Here is a 24002-nt window from a genome sequence, read left to right on the forward strand (position 1 = left end):
ATGAGTCTACCGCAGTGCTTGTCAATTATTTTTTTTTCTGTCAATTTCTTTTTTTTTTGCCACCCCAGAAGGAAGAAGAAAACTCTCCGCCACAACTGTATAAATAGTATTAATTTGCCTAGGAAATTGTTCTAAGTACACTTCTACAGAGGTGGTAATGAACCTAGTGCACTCTCTGACAACGAGAGAGTCACTGCCAAATACTGTAGTGGATGAGCAATTAATACTTTATTTTAGTACAAAAAAGAAATTTCCGGCGGTAGGTCACACACCTCTTTGAGGACTGGCCGAACAACACGACTATTTTAATTAAAAATAATAATAAATATAATAAATTCAACGAGCACAGGGACCATGCAGAGCTCCTCGACTGGAGGGGGCGGGTTTAAATTTTCTTGTCGACCAGCATCCACTGACATTGGTTACTGCTCCACATTAAACAGCCCACATTCATTAAAAAAAAAAGGAAAAAAAAGATCAGGATCGATCTGCCACGAACAGCTTCCACTTGCACAAGTCTCACCAGTTTCTCCGAAGAAGCCACGCAAACCCACAGGGAAAAATGGCCAAAAGTGAGAGTCAACGAAGAAGTTTGAAGAGCGAGGAGTTCTATGAATCCGATGCGTCTGTCTTGGATCAGCAAGACTTGGAGATGTCCAATTGTCCTTTCAATGACGTATTCAACCCCAAAGACTCCCACATGGACCACATCAACACTTTTCTGAAAAATGTGCAAGTGTTGCTGGAGGCTGCTCGCTTTCTCGAGGGCTCCGAGAGGAAAGACGGAAGTGAGTTGATGTGTGCTGTGCGATGTTGTTCTGTATTTGACTTACACACTTATTCGTGAGCACGCAGACAACAAAGAACTGGGTTAATTCAACTCAGTACAGTGTCGACTACGAGCACTGTTTACGCTTGGTCACCGCCACCCTCACAAGACTAATTTTCCTTGCAATGAAAAGATGTTACGCTGTCGTAATAACGTGGATCTTAGTACATTATATGCACGCGATCCACACTGGTATGTGCACGTATCCACGCAGGACAGGATCTATCACTGATCTACGTACAGTTGAAAATAGCAAAATGTGACATTGATTGGATGAGTGGGTGTGCATGCTCGTTCCTACTCAGATGCAATATATCTGACCACATTGCAGCGTGTTGCAAGTCACTTCTTGGATGATGTCATCGTGCCCCCGCAGAATGTCATAAAAAGCCTCCAACTCGCACGAGCAAACGTGTAGGACAATGTGTGATTCTGAAAGATGTGCATTTACAAAAATAGCATTTAAAAAATATATTTTTTTACATTGCGTACGATAGTTGATGTTCTGCTGAATGTCTTTTAGATCAGATTTTTTTCGCGACCACTTGTTCTGACTTTGTTGGAACGTAACAGCGATGCAGCCCTCTAAATTAGACCGCTTTGGGTAAATGACTGGAAGATTTGCTCATACAGTTGCTGCATCTCCACTCGATTGTTTGCTTCCTGCTATTTGTGGGCGTGTCGCGCTGGGTTCCACATGGCGCAAAGTCGCTCTATCATTGGATGGAGGCGAGCTCAGCCCTCGACGTCTGTCAAAAACATGTGCCAATCAAAGGCCCGTGCAGCATCTATGTCACGTGTTGCTGGGCCTGGCTTGGAGTGTTAACCACTCCCTTTGCTCCCGGTGTCTCATGGGAATTGTAGGCTTTATTGTGGACATAGAGGATGCAGACAGCAGTTTGCCAATAAGGAATACATATATTGCTATACCTGTACTCTCTCTCTCTCTCTCTCTCTCTCTCTCTCTCTCTCTCTCTCTCTCTCTCTCTAGCTCAGAATAGGTCTATTTCAGCTCATATTAGTTCTATTTAAGAGCTAATACATTTTCCAAAGGTTTTCTTCATAACAATCAAAATTGATTCACAATTTCTTACAAAAATAGCTATAGCATGTACTGCCCAAAACTGCACTTCGGCATTCAATGTTTTCTTTTTGTCACCTCATCATTTGAAACACTGGTGACAGTTGGTTGCTGTACAAGAAAAAAAAAAACAATTTCCCAGAATGCCCCTCGCTGATTCCGGACCATCCCTCTTTATGTCCCCGCCTCCGAGCTGTACAGTTATGGAAAGCAAACAGGAGAGAGGAAGCGAGCAGCAGCAGGCACTTGCTGGCTCATGTTACCTTCTGGGAATTTTTATATTGTTTCTATTTAATTTTGTAGCAAATTAACTGTGTATTTATTAGAATGTTTTTTTATTTTCATTCGCTGGTTTTGACATTTTCTACTAACGTGGCAAAGGATTGGCAGTAGCTTGTTACCTTGTCAACACTGGGAACACGATTCCCATCCTCTCAAAAGACACCGAATAAGATTGCTAAACGAAGTTTTTTTTTTAATGTACATATGTTGAATTTATTACATTGATAACTTAAGCACTGTCTTCCGTGTCCGTGTGTGTGTTTTATCGTTTTATTACTGCTGTCAATGTTAAACACTGTAAGATAGAGCTAGCCATAAGGTGAATAACAGGAACGCTCAGGAAAGAATGACGGCTGTTCAGCTAATGAATATCCAGCGACTATTGGAAGCGGCGGAATATCTCGAAAGGAGAGAAAGAGGTAATTGCACCATGTGACAGTGTCAACAGGAACGTATTGAAATGTTGCCAGGAAAGGTCCCTGCGCAGTCGAGTATTTACCTGCAGCGCGTTTACACATTTTAGGGATTATATGTTGAAATACTCATGGTTAAATGCTGACCAAATATTTTCTTCTTCCAACAGAGTGTGAACACGGATATGCTTCGACGTTTCCTTCAAATCAGGACACAAGTTACCAGAGGCAAAGGAAATTCCGAAATAAGAAATTCAGCAGTAACCACAACAGGTAAGAGAACTCCTGTTATAGTAACAGTGCCGGAATAAAGCAATTGTTTTGTGCTTAATTACCGGTATCATGAATCAAGTGGTGGATGGAAACGTACTCGACGTCCACCCATATCACTGTGTCCGCTTTGAGGCCAGAGTGCTCTGTGATGCCTTTTCATCAGGTGATTGTCAAAGAGACTTAGGTGCCGGAGGCTAGAAATCGTGTTAGAAGTGAAGACTGTAAAAAGAAAAACATCCTTGCTGTTTTGCAAACGTGAGTCACCTGGAATTGTTTTGATAGTTAACATGGTGGCTTTGGCCTGAAGCATGCCATGCAATTGGAGGCGGTGGGGGTGAAGGATGTTTACCTCAGGTGGAAACTATACAACGTGACTAGTGTTTGTACTGACCTAAACATAAATATCTTGAGCCCTTTTAACAGCTACTTAACGACAACATTAGTTAGTTACACCTGCCTGAACTAATGAGAACAAATACAAGACATTCATTCATCCATTTCCGAACCACCTTATCGTCACTAGGGTCGCGGGGGATGCTGGAGCCGATCCCAGCTGTCTTCGGGCAGTAGGCGGGGGACACCCTGAATCGGTTGCCAGCCAATCGCAGGGCACACAAAGACGAACAAACATCCACGCCCACACTCACACCAAGGGACAATTTAGAGTGTTCAATCAGCCTGCCTGCCATGCATGTTTTTGGAATGTGGCAGGAAACCAGATTACCTGGAGAAAACCCACGCAGGCCCGGGGAGAACATGCAAACTCCACTCAGGGAGGCCAGAGCTGGAATTGAACCCGGTACCTCTGCACTGTGAAGTTGACGTGCTAACCACTGGATTTCCGGGCCGCCACAAGACATTCACTCAACAACAATTATTCTGCCCAACCATGATGACAATAACAAATCACGTGCCAACAACAAGTAGCACAGTGAACAATTGATTAGCATCGCTGCCTCACAGGAGATGACATGTTCAAATCTGAGGTCTGGCCTTCCTGGAGTTTGCATGTTCTCTCCGTGCTTACGAATGTTTCACCTGCATACTCAGGCTTCCTCCCACATTGCATCAACATGTGAGGTCGAGTTAATTGAAGACTCAAATTGGCCATAGGTATACACGTGAATGGTAGTTTGTCAATAAATGCCCTGAGATCACAAACTACTCGATAGTTGTATTGTATCTCATTAGATTGTGTAAGTGTTTCTAATGAAGTGTCTGGTGCATGCGTGCACTTACCAACAAAAAAAAAAATGCAGAAAAGATACATCCGCTCACCTAAATTTTTGTCTTCCATCATGCCATAGATGCAGTTATGGGATGGCGACCATATGTTTGTTCAGGATTGATTTTCCTGCATGACATGTATGTCAGAGAATTATCTTTTGATTCATGAAACTTTCAATTAGGCGGGCAAGGAAATCTCCTAAAATGAAGACCCATTGTCATCATGCTCTCTTTGGTGCAGGGCTGCTTCCGTGAGTCTTGTCGTTTGATCGGCGTACATCAAACGAAAGCCCCACTCTCTTGCTCAGAACGCTTTAATATTAATGTGAGAGCGAGCAGCAAACAGGAACTGCGCATTACTCATCATCAGCACAGAATGCTGCCTCCTGCATAGCAACAGTCAGGATCATAATTAATTTGAGTTTCCCCTCATAAAGCTTTTCATGAGCTGGGAATTTGCTTTCGAATGCTAATGATGTTGTACAATGTAGTTGAATAATTACTAAAATTAAAGTCACCGATATGGAGAATAGCACTGCAAATATATTTTCATGTTTCACGTGTGCAGTTCCCCACGAGATTTTTTTTTTCATTAGAGTGATCGTGCAAGATGGCGTGATGAGAGTGCCAGCCACATTCTCAATTTTCATGCAATTTATCCAGCAGAATACGTTTGTATATTTTGTGCATTCGAGCAATGTCTCATGCCCTTTTTTTTTACTTTTAAGTTTGCTTCTATTGTTACCATAAATTCCAGTCGAGGGAAAATTATCAATCAATGTGTTTGGTCTCAGTTTCACTCACCACAAACACATTCTAGGTCAGTAAAGTAACACCATTTTCATGTAATTAATTTTTGCACTGCGCAAAACATACAGTACATGCATACATAGAGGGCTGTCACAATTAAATCTTATTAGAAATCAATTAGTGTATTTGACCAGTCTAGCGATTAATCAAATAATCGGATAAAATTTTATTTTGCACAAAAGATAATGAGTCTGTGTTCAGAAAGGCCTACAAAAATCAGAGATTAATTACTTTTGAGAGACTGAAATCATAGGATTCGGATAATCTTAAATTTAACAATGGCACTCAACGATTACTCTGTTATTAATTAAAATAGGTGTTGATTAATTTGACAATAGATACATACATGCATGCACACTAACATACATGCACATTTAAACCTCTCTAGTATCGGTCCTTTTGACTAATTCTGATGTCACAATGTCAATTTAGTCAAATTATAACTGCTGCTACCACGTTTAAAATATGATGCGGCTGCATGTCATCTACTTGTTATAAATGACTGAAATGATTATGTTGAGCTAATACAAGCCCATTTATGTAAACTGAGAATTTTCTACATTTAAATTCAAGATAAAGCATCATAAAATAGAAATGGATTTATAGAAACAGCACTTTTTTGGTCCTGACTTGACTCTGTGAAATGTCAAGGCTTAAAGTGATGGGTTTATCCGACTGTCTTCACTTGCCTACCGTTTATAGCAGGGGTGCTTTATCTCTTTGACCCACTCGGTGTCTGTGTTTACATGCACGTGATCGTACACACGCACACACACTTATGTGCGTGCACAAATAATGTCTTCCCCCCTAAGTGAAGTAAGCATACTGCAGTTGTGTATGGCCCGCAGCCAGTTCATTATCTGGTTTGCAGGATTGTTGAGCTGCAGACATGTCGCTATCTGATTCAGGATGAAGGGAAAGTCTTTCTGATGATAAAGGGCGATAGGACAGCAAGCTGACTTAGATTGATCCCCGTGAATGTGTGGCTATATAAAGGATATAGAGAGTGCCAGCCTCATGGCTCAACTCGGAATAACGGCGTATCTGTCAGAGTAATGGACAGTGTAGGTGACATCAGTGTTGCTCCAGTTGTTTTTTTTCCCACATGTCGTTTGGATTTCACACTTGCTGATTTGTGCTAATCTCAAGTCGGACTTTCCATCTTTTGCTTGATTTGTCGAGTGCTTAACAAAATGGACTTTATCGCACATGACATTGAAACAATGGGATGGATGTTGGTGTTCAAAGCAACCGTGACACATTACAAGCCCAATTGCAGTTGGCTGTGAATCTTCTTGCGAAAAGATGTGCTTTTGTGTTACAGCTGCATCAATTGAACTGGTGCCATTTGGAAGTAACACCATGTCCACAGGACAGGGCTTCTTAATTTTGTTTCGACTCGACCCAAATTGGGAATTATTTGTAATCCCTCCCTTGTGCTCAAACATAATAAAAACATACTGCATTTTCCCGATCATAAGATGCATGTAAAAGTCTTAATTTGTTTTCCAAAATGGATGGGGCGCCCAATAATGCGGGTCGCCTTGTGTATGCACCGAGTTCCAAATCTGTGAATGCTGTTGTGTGATTTCGGTGACTCGTCGGGTTTACTTGACAGACTGATGTTGTGCTGACACCGTTGATTATATAGAGGAAAGGCGAATGCAACCGTGGACAGCATGCGGATGTTTGAAGTGAGATGGGTGAGCGTGAAAGAGGATGCTAAATGCACACCTCCATTAGGTGCTTGGATGTGCATTGTGCAAACCAACATCCCGAAAACGGCACTCCAGTCCATCCCCCACACTTAACCCCAAGCACAGCTTTGTCATCGCTACAATATACTTAATCAACTGTATTTGTTTGGCTTGATGGCGGGCGAGTCTGGTCCACTTCCAAACCTGGAAATCTATATTTGGCGTGTGTGGATGAGGTCATGACGCTGGTGTGCCTGAACTGTTGCATTCAAGTGCGCCATGGAGAAGCGCCAACTCCGCCACTCCCACACATTTACAACTCATAAAGAAGCACTTCGGAACCGAAACATGGTATTGTTTTGATTTTGCGCGAACCGGCGCTTGGTACTATCGACCAATTAGTGTATACCATGAACAGTCTTTGGTACCCATCCCTCGCTTTAATGCACTCAATGCCAACATCTACTATACATAAACTACACCAAACATGAATCACTACTGCTTTGCTCAAAAATTGCATATTTGTTCAATGATCAATAAAATAGTTTAAAGAATTTTGCTTTGTCAGTATCTCACCAACAAATCACTTTGAGTCCACCCTCCTCCCTTAATCTGGGGACCACTGAAATTCAAGGTCCCTGGTTGTTAATAGCTGATCATATAGTCCCAGAAAGGTGGATTTTGTTCAAAATGCTTAGCTGAGTGAGATGAAATACGCTAGTCTCTGACATCCACTGGGCTGTAGATTGCCTCTCGTATGAGTCTGGCCTCATGTTCAGGTTGCCATTGGTAGCCTTGTCTTCAAAAATGATATTCTCTGCCACAGCTGACCACACAACCACTCTTGCATACCCAAGTAAATAAAGTAATGTAGTCTAATGCAGACATATGGTGTTTTAATTTGTCAATTATTAATCTGAGAGAGATCATTTCTTCCAAGGCAGTCTCACTCAACAAATGCACTTTCCTCTTTCTCAATCCAGGTTAGAATGATGATGGAGGTTGTGTATCGAAGACATATTGCAGCCTGTTTATATGCCTCAGGGGCAAGTTATACATGTCACCCTCCCTCAAAGCTAACACTTTGAGCTGAGATGGAGTGCAGTTTGATTGAACGGAAACCCAGCCATTTAGGCATGGGGAGGGTGTTTTGTCTCCTCTCAGTATGTTGCCCCACAAAGGCAGTGTTAGGGACCATCTCATTCACATTACGTTACTAACGATGCACTGAACCCCGCTTGTTTTCTGCACAGGGCATGCACATGTTCCTCACACTCTCCCCAGCCGTCCATGCATGTATACACACACCCATCCCCAAAACACACTCATGTGCAGTGTCAACTTAAGTGAACGCAATTCACTGTTACATGTGCACCCCCGCCCTCCACCTCCCTCAACGAGTAGTGTTGTGTATTATTGAGGAGGAGATGATAGTGCTCTCCTGCCTGTCACATTGATGTTGGATGGTGCAAAGGATTCAGAGAGCTCTGCTTGAACTTTGTTGGCGAGTCTCTCCTTAATGATGACTATCCTCTACAGCAATGGCTATGCATACTCACTGGGGATTATAGTTTATAGCCTTCTGATGGGCAATTCAAGACGTCATACAGAGACAACTTTTCACAACTGCAATCAAACCTACAAGACAAGTCAGCGTTTCTCTTTAACCTGACGTAATATAGGAGGCAGTTTGAGGGGACCACATAAACGGAAGTGTACTTGAGCGTTCTACGATGAAGTGACAGTTGAGGCTGGGAAAAGAGAATAAATCAAGTCGGTTGTGTCAACCACAAAAATTTGCAAAAGGGTGTGGACAAAAGGTAGCGAGTATTACATGCATCATCAGGTACATTCAAATGACTAATTTGATTCCAATTATTTTCTTTATTCTCATTCAGGTCCTCTTTCAACTGTTACCTATTGCAATGTTTCGGTCCAAGCTGGGTTCGAAATCAGGAAAATGTATCTGATCTAAGCAGTCTATGTAACCATATGTTGTATGTGTATATATACAGGGCATGTATGCATGTACTGTACATGCTGTGTATGCCACGCGCACAGAGTTCCATTTGCTTTGTCTTCATTCATGCTTTTTACGCGTGGCGAACTAAGGATCTAAATTCATCACCAACATTTTAAAATCTTAATGATTCTGGGAGAAGCGGAATGATAGCACCGGTTCCGCCTGTTTCTCGATTCTCTATACCCTAGATAAAGTTGAGACTAATCTTGTGTAATTTCAAGGAACTAGTGTATAGTTGGTCAAGACATGTTTTTATTTGAAGTTTAAAATACCTCTATTGGGGTATAAAATGTCCATATCACATGAGCACGAGTGCAGAGCATAATCTTCACCAACCAACATGATTAATGATTCAGTTAATCACATGTCATTTTTAGGTCACGGTGCCTTGGCCATTAACCCGACTGAAACAAAGGCCTTCAAAAATCCTTTATCTGCCAAACATACTGTCTATGTGTATGACGTATATTGCTTTCCTTCTGAATAATGTGTGTCTAAATGTCCATTTGTGTTTTGTACCTTTGCAGGTCCACACACAACGAGCTGGAGAAGAATAGGTGAGTGAACCCCCTTCTCCCAACATTTCGTCTTCAAGTCATAGCACCCCTCTCACTTGCCAAAACACTTTCTTTTGGCCTTTTTTTCAATGTAAGCCTTTGCTGTTCCACACGTCTCCATAATCAAAACGAACCCTGGCTTCCTTATTTATACTTAAGCACATTTACAAAGCACAACATATTTTATTAAACAAGGTGTTTGTTTAAACACACGCAATCATGAAACTGGGTACATACATACAATGTGCATAGCTGCGAAAGTTGAATGATTGAAAATTTTGTCATTTGGGACATGACAGTGTCAGTCTATGTACAAATCATACAAGTGTCATGTACAAGCCTGAGCAGGCCTTCATGTGTCCATTCATATGTTCTCATGTAAGAAGGCGGACAATGTGGGAAATGTGGTGGTTTCCCGTGAATATGGCAAATTGGTGTGTTGAAGGCCATTATCTGATTTGAGTTCACCACCCACTCGGCTATACTCGGCGGTGTTTACCATATGATCGCAGACAGCAAGAGTCAATCTATAAAGAGCTTTTTGCGACACCCTAAATAACAGCGGCGAGACTTGCACGATTTATGGTATATGGGAGAGAATAGCGTGCCTTTCATTTCATTATCTCTGAGGATGTGGGTACATTGAAAGGATGCGGGAAGGTGGTATCCATTCACTGTAATCACATATCAGCTCGGTCTGTTGTTCTCACCGTCTTCCCTGGCGGACTTCAGTAAAACGATGGGAACATTGGATTCAGTACGTTAAATATAGACGGGTTGATGTGTCACCGTGGTGCTCTCATGTGATGCCGCACATGGCAACGCAGTTGGCTGGCTAGTTACTCTGGCAGACTGTAGCTCCCATACCGGTTTGAATTTTTTTTTCTACTATTTCACTCGCAAAGCGTGTTTCATTGTTTGTTCACACAACACAGTATGAGTCTCTCCACATTTTTGCTTTTGTTCTTTGAAGCCTTTTCCTTCACCTCCTCCCCGTCCTGCTTGTCCTTTGCTGATCCAGGCAGTCCTGTAACCAACCACACTGAAATTGATCATGAATCTTGAAATGAATCTTATTTTTGAAGGAGTTCACTTGGCATCTTTTTTTTCTTCCTCTCAGTCTAAGAAAAAAAATATTTCTGTTCCCAAAGAAACTGAGTAGAATTGATGTAGTAATCCGTCTTTTTTGAAAGCGCACTTGTCAGAATAATTTATAATCCCCCGTCTTTGCCAGCAGTTAATCCAATTCCCTTTCAGGACATGCCCCACTGTAAACTATATGTATTCGCCAAAGTTGTTCACCCGAGTGTATCAGGCTTATAATATGATTCTCCTACGGCAGACAAGTTGTGAAAAAAAATTCCAGTCAAGCTGAACCAAAATGAAACTCAAATTTATAGTACTGTAGTAGTGAGTCTGGTGGCGGTGAAATGCTTTGTCTTGCGTCGACACCACAGGTCCACAACACTAGAAAAAAAAGAAAAGGTGGTGGTGGTGGGGCAGGACATTCCAGATGAGATAGCATGATGGCGATGCCGCTTTGATCGTGTACCTCAGAAAAGCCCTTTTGCACTTCATCACTGGGCCTGCATGTAGCATTTTTCACTCCTTTTTCCCCAGGGGTGTCAAACTCTGATCCTCCTATTTCAGTTAATTTTCCTGAAAAGAACAATTACATTAAAGACAACTTTGTTTTTAATACAAATGTTCTGGAGGTAATGTTTTCAATGCTGTTTGTTTGTTAACCAAAGTGCACAAAACTACTTCAACGTTAAACGTCTTAATTCGTCAGTGTCAAAGCATGATTGCTTCATGGCAACATTCAGATAAATGGCAGAGGGTGCTATCCAATACTATTTGGAGCAGATTCAGTTTGCTCAGCCTTGTTGAAGGTCTTCACTCTACTTAGTGCCATTCCAACGTCAGTATTTTTCTCAATTTGAATATGCCAATTTACAGCTAATCAATACTGGACTATTTGCTGCAGTCAATAATGAAACGCTACTTCTCAATATGCCATCTGCTGCCACCGCACTTTCATTTTCATATTTTCTGAGGTCAGGCTTCAAATGCAGCGAATCATATTCTGTTCTTCAGTGTTGGAACAGATTCAGTGGCGGTTGTAAGAAGTTTGATCTGGGGAGGCAGAAGGTTCAGTTAGAGGAGCGAAGGTTATAAAACGCGCGCGCGCACACACACACACACACACACACACACACACACACACACACACACACACGCACACGCACGCACACGCATACACACACACACACACACACACACATTTTCTTGTTCATGAAACTTGTTATCGTGAATCATGTTGTAATTATATCACCTGAGGTGATCGTTAAATTTCTCAAGGAGTGACACACAGGGCGGCCGAGAATTTCAACACACTTTTTAACTTCACTCTGTCAATTTCCGTAGTGCTGGGGAAAATGCAATGTCAAGCTAAACAACTTTCCATCTTTCATGTTATTCCTGTTTGACGCTTGCCATATAATACAGTAATAAACTGGATTAGGTGTTGCTGTTTCGTGGTTGTGGCTAACATGTAATTTTCTGTTGCTGTCATTTCTAAGTTCTTGAACACATCATTCTGCCCGCCAGTGTGGAAACGAGAGAGAGCGCGAGAGCTAGCAAGAACAAGCAGCGTGTGTGCTGTTTGTGACGTACTCGTTTCAGCGTCAGCTATGGCCGAAGAGTACCTGTGTGTTTTGTTGTCAATAAACATTGGTTTACAGACTAACGTCCTCTGTGATCTTTGTAAGATGTTGGAATATATTGTTTGCAAAATATCGTTCAGTATAGCCAGGCAACTCGCTGTCTCGCAAGCTTCGAAATTAGATAAAAGTTAACCCCTGCCGCCTTAGTAAACTCCAAATAGCTAGAAATACTGCTCACTACATTTTACTTAAGTTGTCAAACTTGACAGGCCATTTGAACATTTTAACAGGGTTGCACGTGTTACAGATTGACACGAGGCGGCTCGCATCTCAAGTCCACCCCACAACCAGTCTCTGACATTCTCATTGGCTCTGTGACCAAAGCGTTCACGGACAACGTCAATCATTCTTTGTCATTTTGAATGTCTTTCGAAAACTCCGTGTCATACAAGATGCATCATTTGTGACTCAACTGCACGCAATGAAAAATATACCTGTTAGGTAGCGATGACTCAACACTACAGTAGGTGTAACGTTTTCTTGTACATACCTTGCTCAAGCCCTTATAAGAGTGGGAACTGAACTGAGCTTTGTTGTGAGAGGCCTCGGGGTTGGATGAGCCGTTAAGCATGAAAAAGCCCAGGCTACATTTTCTCTTGCTGTTTTCTGAGCAGTGAGTGCAGCCTATTCTCAGGCCTTGCTTGCGAGCCCTGGGACTGGGACCATTTGTCCCGACCAACGTGACGACTTGTAAGCTTTTCTTGGCTCCGAAAAGCCGCTTAAGCGGCTTGATCTTTGGTCTGGTGAGCCCAGCTAGAGCATGTACACGTGTTGGAGCACGTTCATCATCCCCCCACGAACAAACGCACACGCACACACAGAGGCCACCCGCTTCTATTCTTTAATAGCCGCGCTTGATGCTGGATTAAGAAACGATGGAGTCAGAGGACAAGGAACTAACTGACGAGCTGATGGGATGAGCAGAGAAAGAGTCAAACACACCCGATTAAGGGTTACTGAAAGCAGAATGTAGGACTAACCTATGCTCCCTTGTGTGCCTGTGTGTGCACAGTGAGCATTTACACCGCGTAATTAACACTATGAAATATGAGCCACGATTAGGTTTGAAGATATGGCTTTGACTTGAGGCTTGATGAAATAACATTTGAGGGATGGTGAAATTGTTGATGATTTGTCTTTAATTTCGTCTTTCATTTCCTTTGAGCAAAGGAAAACCATGTAGCATGTGGTTGTTTTCGATGACTTGATGTGTAAGACCAGTAGATTTATCTATCGGAAAAGCTTTTTCAAAACAAGCTTTTTGTTGATTGACTATCTCCTCACAAACAAGATTTCTGGCCTTTTCACCACAAGTGTCAATCAAATCAATAGGCCAGAAAAGACACAGGGGAGTCAGAAGTCAGTCAAGTCTTGGCTATTTCACTACTCGGGGTGGAACGATACCTTTTTGTTCAATATGATATCTATTGATGTCAGGCCTAATAATTATACACAGTGATTTTTTTTTTTTTTTGCAATGCATTTCGAAGCGATATTTTGATACGATATTTGGATACAGTAGCAATGGCTTTTCTACAAATAAACCTATACTTATTGAAGGTAACTCCAAGTGAACAATAGGATTTTTCAAATTGGATTTTATTTTAAAACCAACCCAGCTTTATAGATTACAAAATGTAAAAAAAAACAAAACATTGATATCAGAACAATCTACTTTGTTTCTTAATATTCTTTCATAAACAGAACAAAGTGGTTCTCTGTTTATATTCTAACCTACCTTATTGTCAGAATAGGTTGTTTCATCAATGTAAAAAACCCTTATGATAGTGCCTCATATATCCGAACAATATTTAAACATTCTCTTTTGTGAAACAAAAAAACACAGGTATGAAACTCATATAATTACAGATCAAATGAACACGCTGCTGTGATTTTTCTGTATGAAGAACAACTGTATTTTACAGGAAACAATTTTGCCAAAGGCTTACATATTTTCAAAAATATCAGCTCATCTACATGGTCTGGAAGAAGAAGTTCTCTCTGCGTGCTCTCAATGGGCCTCATTTTCTAATGGTGTTTGGGCACCAATCTGAGATGGCTCATTTGAGTGAAAAACGAATAATAGTTTATTAAAATAACATTCATATTGTAATTAAAGAAATAAAAGGGTATTAGGAATATTTAGTATAAAATTATTTTTTAAATTATATTGATTACAACCATCAATAAAAATAAAAATGATATTGTGTCTGTGTGGCGAGCACCGATATAAACTAGCCCAGCTCTGATTGAAGTAACTGGATTGTAGGGCAGTCCCATTGATGCATCGAAAAAAATTATGTGGCGTTCCGCCCGTAACTGCTGGTCTTCCAATTTTATATCAAAAGTAGAAGTAATGGTAGGAAAATACATTTCAGCGGATATTTGGAAATGTTAGTACTATTTCATTTAAGTTTATTTAAATTATTATTATTATTATTATTATTTTAAACTGCCAAGACAGAATGACAGCTGAGAACAAGTTGAATTTAACATTCGGTATAAAACCTGTCTGTCTTCCCTGACTTTTTTAGCTTGGCCTCTTATTGTTGTACCCTTACATTATGAGCATTCTGGCAGCATTTAGGAGAAGAGGACACTATAATCAAACAGAACACGGCTAGAAATGACATGCAGTCAACAAGCTGAAATCCAGGATTTCCAAGGAAAAGGCGTGTGTTCCAATAACAACCCACTAGAGTGACTTAATGGCCAGCTGTACAGCAATATAATATTTAGTGTCCGTCAAATTGTAGGTTGTCCAACATATGCCATGAAAAACATTCTGTCTGGGTGATTGAAAAATGAACACTGGGTGATTGAAAAATGAACAAAGTTGCTGTTACATCCTGGGGAGTACAAAGGTTTTTCAATGCCCCTTCCTTGTCATGTTTTCTGCCGAACTAAACCTTACCTGGAGGGGATGTTTGGGAGTTTGGGGGACAGAAAATTAAACAAAGGCAAAAAGGAAGGAAAATAGGATGCTTGCAGAAGAAACAAGACTCAGTAAGACTAATTCTGACTACAGCTTCTATTTTTAGCGTTACAGCTGGGGCAGCAGGGAGAAAACACCACCGCCTTCTGACCAATCACATAGGTTAGCTGTGCACCAATGAGAGCATTGCAATGAATGAGCAGTGAAAAAGGTCGTCACTCCTTATTCCTATGAAACTGTTTCCACATGCTCCCACAGACACTTGCAATTACCACAATAGTGGAAAAAATAGATTCATACCAATAAAATGACTTCTATGCTTACAGGCCAAAGCAAGCGGTCTCCTCATAATCTAAATGGGCAAAGTAGATACTAGGATGACTGAAATGGGGTACCTTTGTGGAAGATGGGCTTGGAAGTGAAGGGTACAGTCTACAGTGAAGCAAATTCATCATAAATGTGCTGGCAAATGAGGTCATTTGCTATGAGATCATCTGAAAGGACTGTGTGGACAGGTGACCTTTGATTGACTCTGAAGACCAGTTGAAGTTTAGGGAAGGAATTGTCCAGCGGTGAGGAACACATCTCTTCATTTTTCAACCCTAAATATCATGTGACAAGGTTTAGAGCCCAATCAAAATACACTTCCACATGACTCAGTGCGACCATTCCAGACGACTGGGACAGTGGAAAAAAACATAACTGCCTGAACACATGTTTGTATTTGCACTTTAGCACTTACATTTGGATTACATACATTCCCCGCAGCCACTGATGAACACGATAAAATACATCCACGTGTATTACGCTACCATCCCCCAGAACCAACATCTGGCCAAATCTCCCATTTTTTTTTCTCTCCATCAGACTCATTTTAGAAGCCCATCCATATTAGTGCTCTAATCCAAACCTCCCGCCCTTTTCCCCTCAGGTCAGGTCGCAGTGGGCTGAAGGGGAAAGTTTGCGTTCATATGTGGTATTGGGAGGCTTGAATCAAATCATAGTAGAAGACCAAAGGACATGCTATATTTAATATATTGCTTATTCAAGTCAGATGTTGCACGTTTAGACACATAAATACGAGGTTCAGGGATTAGGGGATGAGTGCATTTCAAATCAACTGATCTGTATGTGTGATTATGAAAGGGGATTTGGATGTTCGATGAAATTGTTTTCACAACATGCTTGTTTGTTGTAGTTTTTAAGCTTAAACCTCTCTCCACCTCTTTGTCTCTGGCCTTTCCTTGTTTTTTTTTTCCCTCTCCCTCGTTTGTTTCTCATTGGAGCAGATTAAAAGGCAGTGTGCACGTGTGAACTAATCCATGAGTTAGTGATGGGTTTGAGCCCCGGAGTCTCTTGGCCCTGTCATGCAGCTAGCACATTCCCCCGCTGCCGCCCCTGTGTGTGTATAAGCACGTGTTTTTGCCTGTGAGCGATGGTTGAGGAGGGTCAATTGCTGCTCTGTTGTTTTATTCTGACATGACATAATTTTTTTTCTCCCATACATTTGCCCATTAGTCCTTGGTCACTCGCCTGCACTGTTGCTATGGGTCATGTTGCATACTCTTTGTGGCTCGGGGTGACCTCAGCAGTTAGCGTGACAACAGCATTCATCTGCTTTGTGATGAACTGAGGTTTTACTGTATTCACTACTCGTGGTCATTGCAGGGCGGGAAGTTGAATATTTTACATTTCCCAGTTTGTAGTGTTGTGCTGAATACTTGTGTATGTATTTTGCGAAGGTTTTTCATGCTCACCCAAAATATTGGTCCACGCAATAAATCTCCATTTAGGGATTGAGGTCACAGCTGCCTGCTCACAGCTATCCAAGTCGTATTCGCATCCACACACCCAAATGCAACCATTAATGAACCTCCTCTACATTTCCTTCATGTTTACTGTCATGTGAGCATCAGAGATGAGCGCTTCAGTAAATTTCACCGGTCCATCATTCGTCATTGGTTTACCAACTGTCATTGACAGTCCGTCACTCAGTCATGGTAATTTTAACCTCGCTTCCGTCATCGCTAAATTATAGTATGTCACTACTAATTTTGCTCGTTTGCCCATTTTGACGCTGGTAGGATGGAAGTGAACTTTTGGTGGTGGTGCGGCGGCCAATCAGCTTTAAGAACAGTACGTCACACGCAGGCGCAGCACATGCAGATATACAGCCAAATTACGAATAGAAAATATCTATATAACAGACACACACACTCACGGCATGGTAATTGGTGAAATTAAAACAACATGACAGAACGTCATTGAGGTCTGTGGGAGCGAAAGGTACAAAATATAAAACTCAGCCAGCTTCCTTGACCAGCTGGGACAACCGAAAAACGGAGCACGCTTGAAGAATGGGAAGCGAGATTTAGCAGCCGACATAACCACAGGTCACCGGATTGACCAGCGATGTTCAAACATTTTATTATTTGTAATTTTTTTCTGATCTGCTCTAAGCTACCAGTCATTCATCAGTGAAGGACTGATAGACCTTCTGTCAATTCTGATGGACTGCCCACCACTGAGGTGAGTGACAGTTCGGGCGACGGCCGAAAAAAATACAGTTCCGTCGGCACCTAGTACGCCAATGTTTCAAGGTTTCTGTCAGCCTGCCAGCAAAACAGGAGTCCATCGGTGACAGACTGACAGACCCCCCATTGGTATTTACGGAATGTCTCCCACTGGTAAGCGCATAATATACAAGAGGCCAGTAACCATCACGTTTCTCATGAAATCCCCTCACTTCTCAAGATTAGTTTCCTCCAGTGAGTTTGGCTTTGCTGTGTGTGAGAGGAAGAACAGACACTTGTTCACACTCATAGGCACTCAGTTTGCACCTTCAGTTAGGACATAGCCTTCCAGTTTTTGCACAGTTTTCCATTTCAAACTAAAAATCAGTATTTATGATCACAGTCAGAAAAAATACAAACTCACAGTCCTTACCATTCTAACCATGCAAATGGCTGAATATGGTAAACTCCAAATTTCCTCTTTTTTTTTTTTTTTAAATGGCACCCGGCCTTACTAAACCGAGAATTAGTTCTGACTGGTTCCGGTTTTGTGCCCATGGCCAGTTTCTGGGCAGATTATACACACACACACACACACACACACACACACAAAACACCCCTCTCCTCCCCCATGCTCTACATCTCTCACCCGCTCTATCTCGCTCCAACTCTTGTTGTAACTCGCCAATCTGTCCCGATTTCATAAAGGGGAACAAGAACGCATCGGTCAGACTAATGAGAAGATCCTGCAATTGCTGTAGGGAAATCATTCATTCATCACGGAGACGTGATGGACTGACTTTTGTTTGCAGAAAACAAAAGAGAACTGTATGCAATATTGAACAAAAACATTGTCCATAAAGGTTCCCCTCACATGCACACACATACACACACACACACACACACACACACACACACACACACACACACACGCACACGCACACGCACACGCACACAAAAGTGGTCAATTTTTAGTTGTGTATGATTCAAAAACTGATGTAAATGTCCCCCTTTTTGTTAAAAATAAACAAATGATATATGTTTTACTCATTTTAATTGTGTGCAACCGATGTGCACATAATGATTTTTTTTCTGTGAGGAAATTTCCAGCAGTGATTCCTCAGTCATTCTATTTTTTCCTTTTCCACTCAATGTCAAATTTGCAGGAAGGCGAGAGAACTTTTATTTTTTTTTTTGCTATTCTCAAAGAATGTAAAGAGATCAAATTTTCCGATATTCCATACATGGTCATTTCAAATCCTGCATCTTTGGTTTACTACATTTGAGCGTCACAATCATGTTGTCCATCAGCTAGTGTTGCAACCATCAAATCTCCTTACACATGCACTTTTGAAGCTTTTTTTTTTTTGTCACACCTGGCCATTACCGGTAGTGTTATACAGGCTCTTCTGTCCCAGAGAGCATTGGCATTTCAATTTTGGTTCCTAGGACCCTGGTCTTGTTCATGGAAAATAACTACTCAGACGTGGTAGTGTGCCTAAACAGGCTTGCTGTCAAATCCGGAAGTTTTCTCCAACTAGTTTTGTCACCCATCTGTAAGAGCCATTTAGTGACCTTTAAATGTATGGTTCGCATAATAAAGCTGTGGGTTGAAGCACTTAGGGTGGCTCCCAGTTTCGCGGCCACGCTCGTCGCTCTCTCACGACTTTTCCAGTAGTAGTGAGTGGTAGATTCCCCATTAACATGAACAGGCTACTCAGTCAGGTGGTACGGGTTGTATAGGAGAACATGTGACTATGTGTGCTCATGTGAGTGAGAAAGGGAAAGAAGGATGCCTCGCTCCATGAAACACAGGCACAGAAAGACGATGTGGGGGATGTGAAACAGCCATGTCCTAGCAGTGGAATGCTTAGTACAAATTTAAAAAAAAACCCTGGTGTCTTGCTACTAATCAGCTACCCATCATGTTGCTGAGTCAGCTCAGGGAACATTTTTGTTATTTCCATTTATGATCCCAATTCCATTTCAGATCAAGACCATTACTCCAGGTCATCATTGCTTTGCACAGGTCCAGGAGGTGCTGCAAGACATGATGTTGAGGAACAGCATAAAGTTAACTTGGTAAAGCACCGGTGAAGTGTTGCCTTGATTATTCAGCGCATACAATGATGTGCCCTCGGCGGAGTGTGGAAGCTCCCTGGGACCAGCACCAGTCAGTCAGAATGACAGCAAAGCATGATTGGGGATGGACGTATAAGCTACCACGTGAGCCGAGCTCCTCCCCTTGCTTTTTATATTGGATGTTACCATCTGCGCTGTGGCGACATGTGCCACACGTTTACATGTATTTTCTTGATGTGTGTGTTCTCGGAAGGAATGGTCTTACATGAGGTGTGCCTTTGTTGGCCAGTCTGGATTGTTTCCACTGCTTAGCAGAGAAACTAAATACAGAATGCGTGCATATTGACTGGGTTTGATTTAATTGCAATCCTCCGTAACGTGAGAGAATTTCTTCTTTCTTCTACTTTCTTCCTTTCATAACTTTGCTGCTGTAAATTGGGAATTTCTCCACTGTGAGACGAATCAAGGTTTTCTTATTATAATTTGATGTTGACATAATGTCGTGCCCACTGGACTTGGAGTAGACTGCTTTAAATGAGGCTATGCATCACAAAATACTCTAAATGTGTTCCTCTAATCTTTGTCATCGCCTTGCATTAGGTTTTTGGGCTGCTTCAAATGAGCCTTGGCCATAAAGAAGTTGCAACAAGGGAAAGTGCAAGGTGGTACCTCCTGTGCAAGGTTGTTTCTTTTGTTTTCTTTCCCAGGAACATCACCCTTTGTCATGATTATGATTCCCTTTGTAAATCAAATTAGGAGGTTTACCTCTGAGAGGGACGGCGCTGATGTGTAATTAGTGTAATAACTGGGTGAAGGGTCAAATTTTCACTCCCTCTAGATGAAATAGAATTGGGTCAAAGTGTATGTGCGTGTGCGTTGGGGATTTGCCATGGAGAATATGTGTGTTGACTCTTATCTGGGCTGGAAATGTGACCCTGCCTTTAAGAGCACGGCCAGTAATAATGTCAGACATCTTGGGCCTGAGAAGTTATCTATTATTTATGTATTCACAAGTTTGGAATCTAGGGCAGTCTTTTTTTTCTTTCCTCTGTCACCAGTGCTTTCGCTTTAAGTATTGCTTTAAGACTGCTTTGAATAAGCAGTAACACGGTTTGGTTTATCAGTGCAGTTTTTAAAAAAGAGAATTACAATTTTCTTCATGTTCTATCCTCGGGCTTGTTTTTATTGCAACTAATTTATTCAAAGCATGTAAACATTTGCAGAAATAGCCTCGTGAGTAATATAGTCAAATTTGCTTTCACATTCCCTTCAAGCTATCAAAAATACAACATTTGAGTGACATTATGGCTAACGTTTTGGAAAGGAAAGTAAGGCGCACCAATATTTTGGTTTGGAAACCAAATCAGTGATGGTGATTTTATGTTTTACCAAGACAGCAAAAACAGCTCTTGCTTACTGTATCTTAATGTTGTGGGTTTGATTATCTTTGTGCTGCCACAGTGATGCGTGCATCTGTTAACGTGCTGGACAGTTGTTCGTCATATGTATGTATGTTCAGGGATGATGGCAGATCACAGGAGTAGGCGAGTAGTGAACCGCACTCTTTTGAGCTGACTAAAAAAGAGAGAGAGTGCATGTGATGTGCGTTGTTCTGTAAGAGTAGGTGGGCAGCTCTCCTATACCAGATGGGGAGAGAATCAAAGTGCTTCTGTAAAAATAAAACCCCATACTGGAGTCTGTTTTCTCACATTTCAAAGCTCAAGTGAAGCTGCTACCAAGCACATTAGTGCTGAATTAAGAAGAAGAAAAAAAAAAAGATTGCATTCACACAGTGCTGCAAATGGAAATGAGTTAAAGTCCTGCGATACAAAAGGCACTGTGCTCATGTGATCGGTGGGGAGGGGAGATGAGGCAGGCGAGGTGCAGGGGTGCAGTGACCCGTGGTCGGCTGGCTCCTCGCTCACATGTCAAAGCCAAAAAGGCAGAGCTGCCCTCCTGCGTACCCATCTGGAGACCATCAGGAGACCATCAGGAACACGCTCACACACACAAACATGAAGACAATGGTGTAAACAAGCGCACTCATAGAGTAGAAGTGCCACATTGCCGTGAAAATACATTTTAGGTACCCCTGCGCACAGTCATGCATTGCAAGGACTACGTCCCAAAAAAACACAGTTCGAAATGTTCTATTTTGATTGAAACTGTCAAAAAAGGGTTCGTAATATTATTATAGCTGTGGTTTGCAGTGGCAGAAACATTTTGGTTACCTATTATAGCACATGATATAGGTGAGCGATCAATATGAAAATAAACACAATATTGTGAAATAAATACCTTTCTGACATTCAATGCACACATTGTTACATAAGTACGGAATCCAAGGCCAGCTATTCACTTCCAATTGGTTTCCTATAAATAGCTAGTTGCATCATGTATCGATCCACATGCACAATCCGCATTTCAGTGAGCCAGCATCAGAAATCAGCTTTTTAGTCATGCAACCATGGTTGAAAAGAAAAAATACATTGACATGATTCTGGCTCACTGTTGTGGAAATGTGGATATCCTTCTGGATTCCACAGGAACCCTGACGGACGCCTGCTTTGTCTTGTGTTGTTTTCATTGTTGAGACGACTGGTTCTACACTGCCCTCCGTAATTATTGGAACCCCTGGTTAAGATGTTTTCTTTAGCTTGTAATAAATTCATATCCCCCCCCCCCCCACCAATAAAATCGGATTAAACTTAAAAAGAAAAAAAATGGTAAAATCCAACCTTTAATTTATTCGGTGGGACAAAAATCCCGCATGAAGCAATAGTTCTTTTTCATCAAACTGTGTGTGGTGCATTTATTGGCTCCCCTGATGCTAATACATTGTGCAAGCGGCTTTTGCAAAAACAAAACCAACTAATCTTCTCTTGTAATGTTTCATGAGATGAGGAAATACAGAAAAAGGAATCTTCAACCATTCATCTTTGCGCACTCTCTTTAAATCATCCAATGACCCGGGCCCTCTCCTCTTTAGCTCACTCCACAGGTTTTCAACGGGGTTGAGGTCTGGGAGCTGACAAGGCCATGGGAGGAGCTTGATTTTGTGTCTGGTAAAACATTCGTACAATTTTCAGTATGGGAGTACGCTTCTAAGATTCAGCAAAAAAAAAAATGTTTCAGGCTTTGAATACAGCTTGACCAGGGGTACCAATAATTATGGTGGGCACTGTATCTATTTCTGTCACCCACTACTGTTTTCTGAGGGTGTCATCGATTTTTGGTGAGCACCGCAAATTAAAATCTAAAGTACATATTTACCGAAAGTAATTAGGTTTTTTTGAGTTGGAGTAGATTGTTTCCGAACAGTGTGAATCTGCTTGCGCACGCTGATGAAGGTCCACTTATGCATTTGAGTCCATCACTCATCTCACCACACTATGAGGTTTACTCATCCTGTGCATGTTATAGCCATCCATTTTCAATTGCACTTTTCCTCATTAAGTTCGCGACTGAGCTCGAGCCCATCGTAGCTCACCTAGGGTGAGAGGCTGGGTTGACTCTGGAATGGTTATCAGCCAATCGCAGAGCATATAGACAAACTACTATTCACACTCCCTTTCACACCTATCAACAACACAGAATCCTTGATTCTTGGTCACATGCATGTTTTTGAAATGTGAGAGGAAGCCAGAGTACATGGAGAAAGCCCACGCAAGCATGTGGAGAATATGTAAACTCCAGTCAGGAAGCTGCATTACAGAGTAACGAGGGGACGCCGTGCTATGCAACTATTTATGGTAGCATTACGCCACTCATATTGTTAGTAGGAAATGACTTCAACGTTCTTAAACTCTTTGGGTCTACGTGATAAACTATCAATTGCAGGGCTTAGGAACCCTTTGAGAGGGCCTCCCAATTAGCCACAAGCTCATGGCCTTTATTCTCTCAGTGACACATTTTCAGATAATGCTGGCCGGACAACTTTGCATGATAAACCTGCATCCGCTTTCAGCTATCTTTAGTAACTTGCTTTTTCCCCTAACCACAAAGGAAATGAGGATTTTCTCCCCCCACCACCAAATACATGCTTGCCAGGCGCAGTCGGTATCGCAATAAACCTCCTCCTGCTCATACATGATCAGCTGAGGAGTTCTTCAATTATCAGAGTGTTCCCAACAAGAGGCTGGCGCGTGTCCAGACATCAGGACAAAAGCCATGTAGACATTCTGCAATCTTGCCTATCGCCGAGAGACACATTGAGGGTGTTTGACGGCAACATGCTGCCAATGAGCCACTTGTGTTTCTAAAACAGGAGATCACATGGTACACAAGATAGCGTCAAAGAGAACAGAACCAGAACTCGGAGTGCTTTGACAATACACACTATCAACAATTGGACATGATGTGCAGGTCTACAAAATAAAGCCAGCACAGAAGGAATGGATAGCTTCTCAGGACCAGCATCTCAGTCTTTTTGTTAATTATGGCCTTGTAGCAGGATGAAACAAGATGTGCTTCAGGACTTCCTTTTGATGTGCTACCATAGCAACCTGTTAGCCCAGATAGAGCAATGCATATTCATGTGATTGTGATTTGTAT

General features: G+C 41.7%; 1 protein-coding gene across 5 annotated transcripts in view; it reads left to right on the plus strand.

The window, feature by feature from the left end:
* The first annotated feature begins 366 nt into the window (after positions 1 to 366).
* mxi1 (max interactor 1, dimerization protein) overlaps positions 367 to 24002 on the plus strand; it is a 32617-nt gene continuing 8981 nt past the window's right edge. For 3 of the 5 annotated variants that reach the window (XM_019876725.1, XM_019876724.1, XM_019876723.1), the window contains exons 1-3: positions 370 to 788; positions 2776 to 2878; positions 9163 to 9192. In XM_019876725.1, coding sequence (XP_019732284.1) covers positions 563 to 788; positions 2776 to 2878; positions 9163 to 9192 — 359 coding nt within the window. In that variant the 5' untranslated portion in view covers positions 370 to 562. Of the gene's footprint in view, positions 789 to 2105; positions 2612 to 2775; positions 2879 to 9162; positions 9193 to 24002 lie in introns of those variants that run through there. The other 2 variants (XM_019876726.1, XM_019876727.1) reach the window with 2 other exon arrangements.

Source organism: Hippocampus comes, unplaced genomic scaffold (assembly GCF_001891065.2).
Source record: "Hippocampus comes isolate QL1 unplaced genomic scaffold, H_comes_QL1_v1.1 scaffold51, whole genome shotgun sequence".
Classification (NCBI taxonomy): Eukaryota; Metazoa; Chordata; class Actinopteri; order Syngnathiformes; family Syngnathidae; genus Hippocampus; species Hippocampus comes.